The 12,477-nt window shown below is 45.3% G+C and overlaps 1 protein-coding gene across 2 annotated transcripts in view; it reads left to right on the top strand.

Moving 5' to 3' along the window:
- The window catches only part of LOC115172628 (latent-transforming growth factor beta-binding protein 2), a 157,015-nt gene that overhangs the window by 107,621 nt on the left and 36,917 nt on the right, over nucleotides 1-12,477 (top strand). For both annotated transcript variants that reach the window (XM_029730257.1, XM_029730258.1), the window contains exons 10-12: nucleotides 10,065-10,187; nucleotides 10,295-10,459; nucleotides 11,916-12,341. In XM_029730257.1, coding sequence (XP_029586117.1) covers nucleotides 10,065-10,187; nucleotides 10,295-10,459; nucleotides 11,916-12,341 — 714 coding nt within the window. The remainder of the gene's footprint in view (nucleotides 1-10,064; nucleotides 10,188-10,294; nucleotides 10,460-11,915; nucleotides 12,342-12,477) is intronic.

The following is a 12,477-nucleotide window of genomic DNA, read 5'->3' on the forward strand; positions in this document are numbered from 1 at the left end:
TTGGTACCCAGCCAGGTGCCAAGACAATGTGCTGTAGGATGTTGGTACCCAGCCAGGCGCCAAGACAATGTGCTGTAGGATGTTGGTACCCAGCCAGGCGCCAAGACAATGTTCTGTAGGATGTTGGTACCCGCCTGGCGCTAATGCTTATTTCTCTCCTCACTGAATTAATGCATGTGTGATAATTGTGCACCTTACTTCACAATTGAATTTAAATTAGGCCTAACTGAATGATAAGGAGGGGGATGAGGTTGATTAATGATGATTTGTGTTATGCCTATTTACAGTTGAAGTCGGAAGTTTACATACACTTAGGTTGGAGTCATTAAAACTTGTTTTTCAACCACTCCAAACATTTCTTGTTAACAAACTATAGTTTTGGCAAGTCGGTTAGAACATCTACTTTGTGCATGACACAAGTCATTTGTCCAACAATTGTTTACAGACAGATTATTTCACTTATAATTCACTATATCACAATTCCAGTGGGTCAGAAGTTTACACACACTCAGTTGACTGTGCCTTTAAACAGCTTGGAAAATTCCATAAAATTATGTCATGGCTTTAGAAGCTTCTGATAGGCTAATTGACATAATTTGAGTCAATTGGAGGTGTACCTGTGGATGTATTTCAAAGCCTACCTTCAAACTCAGTGCCTCTTTGCTTGACATCATGGGAAAATCAAAAGAAATCAGACAATACCTCAGAAAAAGAATTGTAGACCTCCACAAGTCTGATTCATCCTTGGGACCAATTTCCAAACTCCTGAAGGTACCACGTTCATCTGTACAAACAATAATATGCAAGTATAAACACCATGGGACCACACAGCCGTCATACCATTCAGGAAGGAGACGCGTTCTGTCTCCTAGAGATGAAAGCACTTTGGTGCGAAAAGTGAAAATCAATCCCAGAACAACAGCAAAGGACCTTGTGAAGATGCTGGAGGAAACAGATATAAAAGTATCTATATCCACAGTTAAACTAGTTCTATATCGACATAACCTGAAAGGCCGCTCAGCAAGGACGAAGCCACTGCTCCAAAACCGCCATAAAAAAGCCAGACTTCGGTTTGCAACTACACATGGGGACAAAGATCGTACTGTTTGGAGAAATGTCCTCTGGTCTGATTAAACAAAAATAGAACTGTTTAGCCATAATGACCGTTGTTATGTTTGGAGGACAAAGGGGGAGGCTTGTAAGCCGAAGAACACCATTCCAACCGTGAAGCACGGGAGTGGCAGCATCATGTTCTGGGGGTGCTTTGCTGCAGGAGGGACTGGTACACTTCACAAAATCGCTGGCATCATGAGGGATGAAAATGATGTGGATACATTGAAGCAACATCTCAAGACATCAGTCAGGAAGTTAAAACTTGGTCGCAAATGGGTCTTCCAAATGGACAATGACCCCAAGCATACTTCCAAAGTTGTGGCAAAATGGCTTAAGGACAACAAAGTCAGGGTATTGGAGTGGCCATCACAAAGCCCTGACCTCAATCCTATAGAACATTTATGGGCAGAACTGAAAAAGTGTGGGCGAGCAAGGAGGCCTACAATCCTGACTCAGTTACACCAGCTCTGTCAGGAGGAATGGGCCAAAATCCACCAAACTTATTGTGGGAAGCTTGTGAAAGGCTACCCGAAACGTTTGACCCAAGTTAAACAATTTAAAGGCAATGCTACCAAATACTAATTGAGTGTATGTAAACTTCTGACCCACTGGGAATGTGATGAAAGAAATAAAAGCTGAAATAAGCTGTTATGGGACTGTTTGATTTACTATTACTCTATTACTAATCGAATGTATTGTAAGAGAAAGGAAAACATGCTACATGTTGCAGCAGGCCTTTAGAATAATGCAAAACTTATCTTTGACTCTATCCAGCGAAGTAAACGATGCCAGCCCACTGAATGAACGACAAATGGATGGAATGGGCAATAATTATGCAAGTTACTTCAGAATCAAATTTAAATGAGGCCTAACTGAATGATGAGGGTGAAGAGGTTGATTTCATTTGGAACAACAATAGTGTAATGATGAGTTTGTGTTATGCATATTTATCAGCGTTGGCACTCATCTTAATAATTTGTCTGTGCGCCTTATGGGTTGATACCATTCTATTTGATGTTTTACTTTGTAAAAATAACTTGTTACAGGACTGTTTTATTTACTGTAACTCTATTACTAATCAAATGTATTGTCAGGGAAATGAAAACATGCTATGTGTTGCAGTAGGCCTTTAGAATAATGCAAAACATATCCTTGACTATCTAACTTAGTGATCGGGAAACAAATGACACCAGTCAGCCTGAGCAGCTGGCCCATCGAAACTACACCTTAACTATACCTAAAAGAATTTCACACATAATAAGAGTTAGCCTATAGGCAAAATGAAATTGACAATCTGATGAGCATATTCTGCAGGTTCTATTACACTTACCTTTGTCAAATAGCTCTCATAAATGTAAAATGTAAATCATTCGAGAGTTTAGTTTATTAATTCGACCATTTTAAAAAACAAGCACACATAAAACTTGAAAAAGCCATACATGCACATGAGTAAAATCATGGAGGATAACACACAATAAAGTCTGGGACTTATTGCTATTGTTAAATCATGGAGGATAACACACAATAAAGTCTGGGACTTATTGCTATTGTTAAATCATGGAGGATAGCACACAATAAAGTCTGGGAATTATTTCTATTGTTAAATCATGGAGGATAACACACAATAAAGTCTGGGACTTATTTCTATTGGTAAATCATGGAGGATAACACACAATAAAGTCTGGGACTTATTGCTATTGTTAAATCATGGAGGATAACACACAATAAAGTCTGGGACTTATTTCCATTGTTAAATCATGGAGGATAACACACAAAGTCTGGGACTTATTTCCATTGTGGTCCTCTTGAGACAAGATGGCTAGGCAAGATCTAATACAGTTAAACACAGTATGGCATTGAGATAATAAAACATAAAAACAAAGAAGAACAACATCTATCTCATCATTGCAGTTACACCGTAGGGGTTATTCATATGGGTACAGAAGACGTCAAACATGTTTTTGCTTTATTTTTAAAGCTGCCCAGAGAGGACGTCATTTTTATGGGCAGAGGAAACTCATTCCACTCTGAGGCTCCAGTATACAAGACAGTACCTTTCCCAGCATTACTCCTGAACCCGTATAAGCACACATCAGCAACACCTGATCTGGTGCAGTGATTGTGTGTATCCCTAACATGGGGAAAGTAATCAGTTAATATCTGGGTGCAGAACCAGAAATACTCCTGTAAACCAAACCCAGTCTAATCTGGGACACCCTAGCTTCAACAGGCAACCAGTTGAGTTCCTGAAAGCAGCTCCTGCCTATGTGAGTATGTGGACTCACCTTCAATTCTACCCTGATCAGCTTATTCTGGGCTATCTGGAGCTTCCCCTTCATAAGCTTAGATAAGCCCCCAAACCAGGAAGTACTAGCGTAGTCAAAATGGCATTGAATGAGGGCAGTGGCTAGCACTTTCATGGAGTCCTTATCAAGCAGCTTGGACTTTCTAACCAAATCAAATCAAATCAAATGTATTTATATAGCCCTTCGTACATCAGCTGAAATCTCAAAGTGCTGTACAGAAACCCAGCCTAAAACCCCAAACAGCAAGCAATGCATGTGAAAGAAGCACGGTGGCTGGGAAAAACTCCCTAGGAAAAACTCCTGAGAAAGGCCAAAAACCTAGGAAGAAACCTAGAGAGGAACCAGGCTATGAGGGGTGGCCAGTCCTCTTCTGGCTGTGCCGGGTGGATATTATAACAGAACATGGTCAAGATGTTAAAATGTTCGTAAATGACCAGCATGGTCAAATAATAATAATCATAGTAATTGTCGAGGGTGCAACAAGCACGTCCGGTGAACAGGTCAGAGTTCCGTAGCCGCAGGCAGAACAGTTGAAACTGGAGCAAGTAACCAAACACTTAGTCCTGGCATTAACCTTCCCTAGCACCTTATTGGCCATGCTTCCATCAAGGATACATCCCAGGTAGCTAACAGAGGTTTTAGTAGTCAGCACCTCACCCCTTAACTCCACTCTGATTTCAGAGGACCTACTCAATTTAGGTCTGGATCCCAAAATAATTGCCTCAGTTTTGTGTGCAGAGATGGTGCAGAGATAGCTTATTATCTCCAAGCCATTTGCTAATGTTAGTGAGCTCTGTGCTAAGTATGTTCTCCAACATAGTTTTACTTTTGTGAGACACCAGAAGTGTTGAGTCATCCGCATAAAGGAAAAGACGGCAAGAACAAGCATCTTTCATATCGTTAATATACAGTAAAAACAGTAGAGGCCCAAGCGGTGCTGCTCTATTTCCAAATGTCACTTTTTCCAAGAATATCTGTGCTGTCCATGCATTCAACATATGACCACTCGCGCGGCAGCATTGGTCTGGCAACTAAGCAAAAACTAGTCGCATAATAAACGTACCAATTTAAATATGCTATTCTGTCGCCAATGGATCAATCAATCAATCAAATGTATTTATAAAGCTCTTTTTACATTAGCCGGTGTCACAAAGTGCTGTACAGAAACCCAGCCTAAAACCCCAAACAGCAAGCAATGCACAGTGGCTAGAAAGGCAGTTTTTCCTAGCCACCATGAATGGGCAATAGAAACCAGATAGAAACTGATAATTGTGCATGTGACTTCAGTGAACTGAATGATGAGGAGGGTGATTTAATTTAATTGATCTGAATGATGAGGGTGAAGAGGATGATTGAATTTAGAACAATAGTGTAATTTTGATGAACTATGGGTGATCTAATTATTTTATTATGAAAGGCTGGACATGGCATTTCATTTCCCCTGGGAGAGTCAACTGCGTACAACATACAATGTGTGTAGTTCACAATGGCAAGCCGAACCAAACAAATGGACGCACTGACAGAATTTAGATGAATTGAAGTCGGATGGAGGATTAGATATTGAGCTTGAAATCGATGTTGCTGATGAAGAGTCTTCATCTGATTCTGAAGTTGACTTCGAGCCTCCGCCTTCGATGCCTGAGCCTCGCCACAGAAAAAACAGAACAAAGCCAACTGAGACGGTGATCCCAACTGCCACTGTGAGACAGGAGTCTGGGAGGGATGGCACGGTGAGACAGGAGTCTGGGAGGGACTGCACGGTGAGACAGGAGTCTGGGAGGGATGGCACGGTGAGACAGGAGTCTGGGAGGCATGGCACGGTGAGACAGGAGTCTGGGAGGGATGGCACGGTGAGACAGGAGTCTGGGAGGGATGGCACGGTGAGACAGGAGTCTGGGAGGGACGGCACAGTGAGACAGGAGTCTGGGAGGGATGGCACGGTGAGACAGGAGTCTGGGAGGGATGGCACGGTGAGACAGGAGTCTGGGAGGGATGGCACGGTGAAACAGGAGTCTGGGAGGGACGGCACGGTGAGACAGGAGTCTGGGAGGGATGACACGATGAGACAGGAGTCTGGGAGGGACGGCACGGTGAGACAGGAGTCTGGGAGGGATGGCACGGTGAAACAGGAGTCTGGGAGGGATGGCACGGTGAGACAGGAGTCTGGGAGGGATGGCACGGTGAGACAGGAGTCTGGGAGGGACGGCACGGTGAGACAGGAGTCTGGGAGGGATGGCACGGTGAGACAGGAGTCTGGGAGGGATGACACGGTGAGACAGGAGTCTGGGAGGGATGGCACGGTGAGACAGGAGTCTGGGAGGGATGGCACGGTGAGACAGGAGTCTGGGAGGCATGGCACGGTGAGACAGGAGTCTGGGAGGGACGGCACGGTGAAACAGGAGTCTGGGAGGCATGGCACGGTGAGACAGGAGTCTGGGAGGGATGGCACGGTGAGACAGGAGTCTGGGAGGGATGGCACGGTGAGACAGGAGTCTGGGAGGGATGGCACGGTGAGACAGGAGTCTGGGAGGCATGGCACGGTGAGACAGGAGTCTGGGAGGGATGGCACGGTGGGACAGGAGTCTGGGAGGGATGGCACGGTGAGACAGGAGTCTGGGAGGGATGACACGGTGAGACAGGAGTCTGGGAGGGATGGCACGGTGAGACAGGAGTCTGGGAGGGACGGCACGGTGAGACAGGAGTCTGGGAGGGATTGCACGGTGAGACAGGAGTCTGGGAGGGATGACACGGTGAGACAGGAGTCTGGGAGGGATGGCACGGTGAGACAGGAGTCTGGGAGGGAGGGCACGGTGAGACAGGAGTCTGGGAGGCATGGCACGGTGAGACAGGAGTCTGGGAGGGACGGCACGGTGAAACAGGAGTCTGGGAGGCATGGCACGGTGAGACAGGAGTCTGGGAGGGATGGCATGGTGAGACAGGAGTCTGGGAGGGATGGCACGGTGAGACAGGAGTCTGGGAGGGATGGCACGGTGAGACAGGAGTCTGGGAGGCATGGCACGGTGAGACAGGAGTCTGGGAGGGATGGCACGGTGAGACAGGAGTCTGGGAGGGATGGCACGGTGAGACAGGAGTCTGGGAGGGATGGCACGGTGAGACAGGAGTCTGGGAGGGATGACACGGTGAGACAGGAGTCTGGGAGGGATGGCACGGTGAGACAGGAGTCTGGGAGGGATGGCACGGTGAGACAGGAGTCTGGGAGGGATGGCACGGTGAGACAGGAGTCTGGAAGGGATGGCACGGTGAGACAGGAGTCTGGGAGGGATGACACGATGAGACAGGAGTCTGGGAGGGACGGCACGGTGAGACAGGAGTCTGGGAGGGATGGCACGGTGAGACAGGAGTCTGGGAGGGATGGCACGGTGAGACAGGAGTCTGGGAGGGATGGCACGGTGAGACAGGAGTCTGGGAGGGATGGCACGGTTTGGGTAGAACAGAGATGCAGATGTTGCAGCACATCATAGATGGTACTGTTGCTCATGCACACAGAAAAGGAAACAGTAGGTGGGCTATGTCTATGGATGAACTCTAAGCATTTATTGCACTCTTGTATGTCCATGGGGCATACGGCGGAAAGAGCATGGATGTGGATTCATTTTGGTCTGATTGGTATGGGTTGGACACAGAGAGATTGTGCGACACCTGCGGCAGGTGCACACGATACAAGGCCCATGAAAACTATGTGCAGTGCAACCGATTTGTTTGTGGGGCTTACTCACACAAAGCCCTGAAGTTGTGTGCTGATTGTGGACCCAAAGCATGAAGAGAAGACCAGATTGATTCATGTGTAAAGGCCCGGGTATAAGGGCACAATACAGGGTCCGATACAATCAACAAATGACTGTTTTTATATCTTGTCATGAATATATTTCCACTAATATTTATTTATGCAATTCATCCTTTACAATTGTTCATGCAGTTGTGCTTTTGTTTAGGAATACAGCAAATCATTTTTCGTTTCTACTTTGTCAAAATAAGCTGTAACTGGACTTTATTAATTACTATATCTTGATTACTAATCAAATCTACAAATAAAGTTGATCCAATGGATTACACTGTAATGTTTTTATTGTAAAGGAAACGAAAATATGCTATAGGACTACATTCTTTTCTAGGACTTTGTATAATTATACTAAATATATCCTTGACTCTATCTGAACAAATAACTATTGTTGTTATTTTTTATTTTATATATTTCCACGGCAACGTTCTCTAGCCGGTACTTATTGTCACACCTGCTTCTGCTCCCCCTCCCGGCTGCCCATCATTACGCACACCTGTCACCTTCGTTATGCGCATCAGCGCTTCATTGGACTCACCTGTACTCCCTCACGTTTTGATTGCCTTCCCTATGTTCCTCTGTTTCATCCCCGTGTCAGTATTATTGTCGTTATGTTTTTCATGTCCAGACACATCCTGTCGTCTTCAAGCGTCTGTCCTTACACTTTTTGGCTGAAAGGTCAGGCAGTTCTAGGGCATCTATCATCTGTGTTCTAGGGCATCTATCATCTGTCGTCTAGGGCATCTATCATCTGTCATCTAGGGCATCTATCATCTGTCATCTAGGGCATCTATAATCTGTCATCTAGGGTATCTATCATCTGTCATCTAGGGCATCTATAATCTGTCATCTAGGGCATCTATCACACATGTATCACATCTATCATATGTCATCTAGGGCATCTATCATCTGCCATCTAGGGCATCTATCACACATGTATCACATCTATCACGTCATCTAGGGCATCTATCATCTGTCATCTAGGGCATCTATCATCTGTCATCTAGGGCATCTATAATCTGTCATCTAGGGTATCTGTTATCTGTCATCTAGGGCATTTATCATCTGTCATCTAGGGCATCTATCATCTGTCATCTAGGGCATCTATCACATGTCATCTAGGGCATCTATAATATGTCATCTAGGGCATCTATCACATGTCATCTAGGGCATCTATCATCTGTCATCTAGGGCATCTATCATATGTCATCTAGGGCATCTATCACATGTCATCTAGGGCATCTATCACATGTCATCTAGGGCATCTATCACATGTCATCTAGGGCATCTATCATCTGTCATCTAGGGCATCTATCATCTGTCATCTAGGGCATCTATCACATTTATCATATGTCATCTAGGGCATCTTTCACACATGTATCACATCTATCATATCTATTACATGTCATCTAGGGCATCTATCACATGTCATCTAGGGCATCTATCATATGTCATCTAGGGCATCTATCATCTGTCATCTAGGGCATCTATCACACATCTATCACATATCATCTAGGGCATCTATAATATGTCATCTAGGGCATTTATCATCTAGGGCATCTATCATATGTCATCTAGGGCATCTATCATATGTCATCTAGGGCATCTATCATCTGTCATCTAGGGCATCTATCACACATCTATGACATCTATCACATATCATCTAGGGCATCTATCACATGTCATCTAGGGCATCTATCATATGTCATCTAGGGCATCTATCATCTGTCATCTAGGGCATCTATCATCTGTCATCTAGGGCATCTATCACACATCTAGGGCATCTATCAACTGTCATCTAGGGCATTTATCATCTAGGGCATCTATCATCTGTCATCTAGGGCATCTATCATATGTCATCTAGGGCATCTATCATATGTCATCTAGGGCATCTATCACACATCTAGGGCATCTATCATCTAGGGCATTTATCATCTAGGGCATCTATCATCTGTCATCTAGGGCATTTATCATCTAGGGCATCTATCACATGTCATATAGGGCATCTATCACATGTCATCTAGGGCATCTATCACATCTATCACATGTCATCTAGGGCCGGAGACACCTGAAACCCCACCTCTTTAAGGAATACCTGGGATAGGATAAAGTAATCCTTCTAACCCCCCCCCCCCCCCCCCCTTAAAAGATTTAGATGCACTATTGTAAAGTGGTTGTTCCACTGGATATCATAAGGTGAATGCACCAATTTGTAAGTCGCTCTGGATAAGAGCGTCTGTTAAATGACTTAAATGTAAATGTAATGTAAATGGCTACTATCACATGTCATCTAGGGCATCTATCATCTGCCATCTAGGGCATCTATCACATGTAATCTAGGGCATTTATCATCTAGGGCATTTATCATCTAGGGCATCTATCATCTGTCATCTAGGGCATCTATCATCTGTCATCTAGGGCATCTATCACACATCTATCATATGTCATCACTTGCCAGTAGCTCTTGGTTTTGATTACTTACACCCAATATTACTACTTGGGCACATCTCAATGTGTGAAGATGACAAAGGACTAACTTCATCCATCTTCTCTAGCTGTCAGAAACATTGTTGTAGAATACAACACATTTCTGTGAATGGGAGTCTGTAATAAATATAGACTTATTCCTTATACATGGAGATGTGTAATTGGATATGAGTTCAATATTACCTAATGAAAGAGGTTTTTGTTAGTCAGGTTTTTTTGTTGTTGCCATCCTGACACCCAAAACATTGCCTCGATGCCATGTTATAACCCAACAATCAGATACTGTACTATTTATTTTATGTATTTATTTCACATTTTTTAACTAGGCAAGTCTACCATGGTGTGTTTTCTTCTCCTAGACATCAACGAGTGCCTGATGAATGGGATCTGTAAGAACGCTGAGTGTCTGAATACCAGAGGAAGCTACAGATGCACCTGTAAACCAGGCTACATGCTGGACCCTGCCAGGAGCCACTGTGTCTGTGAGTATTCCTACTGTCTGTTGCTATAACTGATGGCCTGTCTGTCATATGGTCTTTCCTTGGTGTGTGAAGTCTGTCTGATGAAGAAGTATATGTTTTTTGGACAGCGGACAAGGCTGTGTCGGACCAGAGGGGGATGTGTTACCGCTCAGCATCAGCAGGGACCTGCTCTCTGCCCCTCACCCAGCACATCACCAAACAGATCTGCTGCTGCAGCCGTGTGGGCACGGCCTGGGGCACAGCCTGCGAGAGGTGCCCTCTGCCAGACACAGGTACCCACGCACACAGACCCTACTACTACCACTCTGTCTATTGCGCTCTCTTTCTCTAGTACATGTGGTGGAGATGGCCACTCCAACCTCGATGAACTGGTCATATAATTTGATTACACTAGGTGAACATTTGTTGGCTGGGTTGGATATTAAAGGTGGTATGAAATGTGTGATCTTAATGAAAGCATACGTGCTACTCAACACAACAGTCGTTCAGGCCTCACTCACCGTATTATACTGACTGCCTCGGCCCGCCAGTCATGTAATGCACTTCAGAGATAACCCAAAGTGTTTGATGTGGAATAAGCCCAAAACAACAGAACCTTCATATGTCAAAGCTGCATAATATTATAATAGTGGGAGTCAATCTGGTATCACACAGGTTCTTGGAGGGTATTCCTACAGTAATATTCCAGCTAGCCCCCCCCCCCGCCCCGAAAAAAGAGTCAAGCCAAATGAAACATGGAAAATGGTTTTCATCCTATTTTTTACTTGCAGATTTTATCTTCAAAGTCAGAGAAAATAACATTATTTAGAGCAGTGCCCGTTTCGGTGAGTGATTCATGGAGGTTGTCACAGATCAGATATTTGAGAGCCAGACCAGACCTCCATGGTGCTCTGCCAGACTAGTACTCTACTCTGTGGCTCTGTGTGCAGATATAGTCCACATACAGCCTGAGTACCCTGAGTCAGAGAGTCAGACACTGGCTGTTGTATGGCCTGACAATCTTTTAGAGCCATGTTGAATCCAGACTCATAATTAGTAGTCTGGTAATAGGAGCACGTTGACTTCACCACATGTCAGACTTAAGGCTCTGATGTGTATACAGTCACAAACCCCCAACTCCATCTGCATTATAGACATCAGTCAGGAGACTATCATCATCCACGCTTCCTGCACTTAACCACAATGCTATCAGTGTTAGAGATTCTCCGTCCTTTATAACATTCGTCTCTGTTCCAGAGGCCTCTGTTCCAGGTCAGACAGGGGACAATACTGTTTAACTGTAATAGATTTACCCCTGCTGAAGTCTGTTGGGCTCCAACACAAAGAGATGCAATCACCCTCCTTTTATCTCTTCAGTCAGTCTTCTACTGCCCAGAGTTCAAAGGTCAGATATGTTACATGATCCTCTACTTCCCCCTTGGCACTGCCCTGAGTGTCTGACACATCCAAATCCACCCTGTGATAGCCTCTCTGACGGCTGTCACTGCCCTGGCAGCTCCCTCCCTGGCCATGGCTGAAACCCAATCCCCTTCACAGAGAGACTACAGTATGGCATGCTGTACATAATGGTATTACACGGATGGCTTATGGTATTGCTGCGAACACCAGACAGAAATGCGATCCATAATCACTGTCTGGCAGCGTTTCATGTTAGCTCAGGAGCCCAAGCGGGGAATAAGGCCTTATGATGTTTTCTATGGTTCTTTGTTTGCCCCTGTACGCCTGCAGACCATTTCAAGGAGATCTGTCCCGCTGGCCACGGCTACACATACTCGCGCTCCGACGTGCAGATCTCCCTGAGACAGCTGGAGGAAGAGGAGCTGAGGAGGACAGGTGTTTCCTGGGAGGCCCAGAACCCTAGCCACCCCCAACTGCCCCAGCAGCCAGCTCAGCCCCCGCAGCAGCTGCCCCACGTCCCACTGACCCCACAGATCCCACAATACCCCCACACACCACAACACCCACACCATCCACAGGAGATCCCCCAGACCCCACAGCACCCCCAAGAGCTCCCACAGCACCCCCACCATCCAGAGCACCCCCAGAAACCTCAGAACCCTCAGTACCCTCACACCGTACAACAACCCCAGTACCCTCTCCATCCAGACCCAGACACACAGCATCCAGCTGAGGAGACCCACAGCCAGCCACAAGGTGAGAACAGGGATATTATTATGGATACTTTGTGGCGTTTGTGTCGACCACTGATAATATTACTTCTACAACATACTGTACTAAAATGGATTTAAAGTTGCAAGGTTACACAATGGAAACCTTTTTACTAGACAAG

Source organism: Salmo trutta, chromosome 33 (assembly GCF_901001165.1).
Source record: "Salmo trutta chromosome 33, fSalTru1.1, whole genome shotgun sequence".
NCBI lineage: Eukaryota > Metazoa > Chordata > Actinopteri > Salmoniformes > Salmonidae > Salmo > Salmo trutta.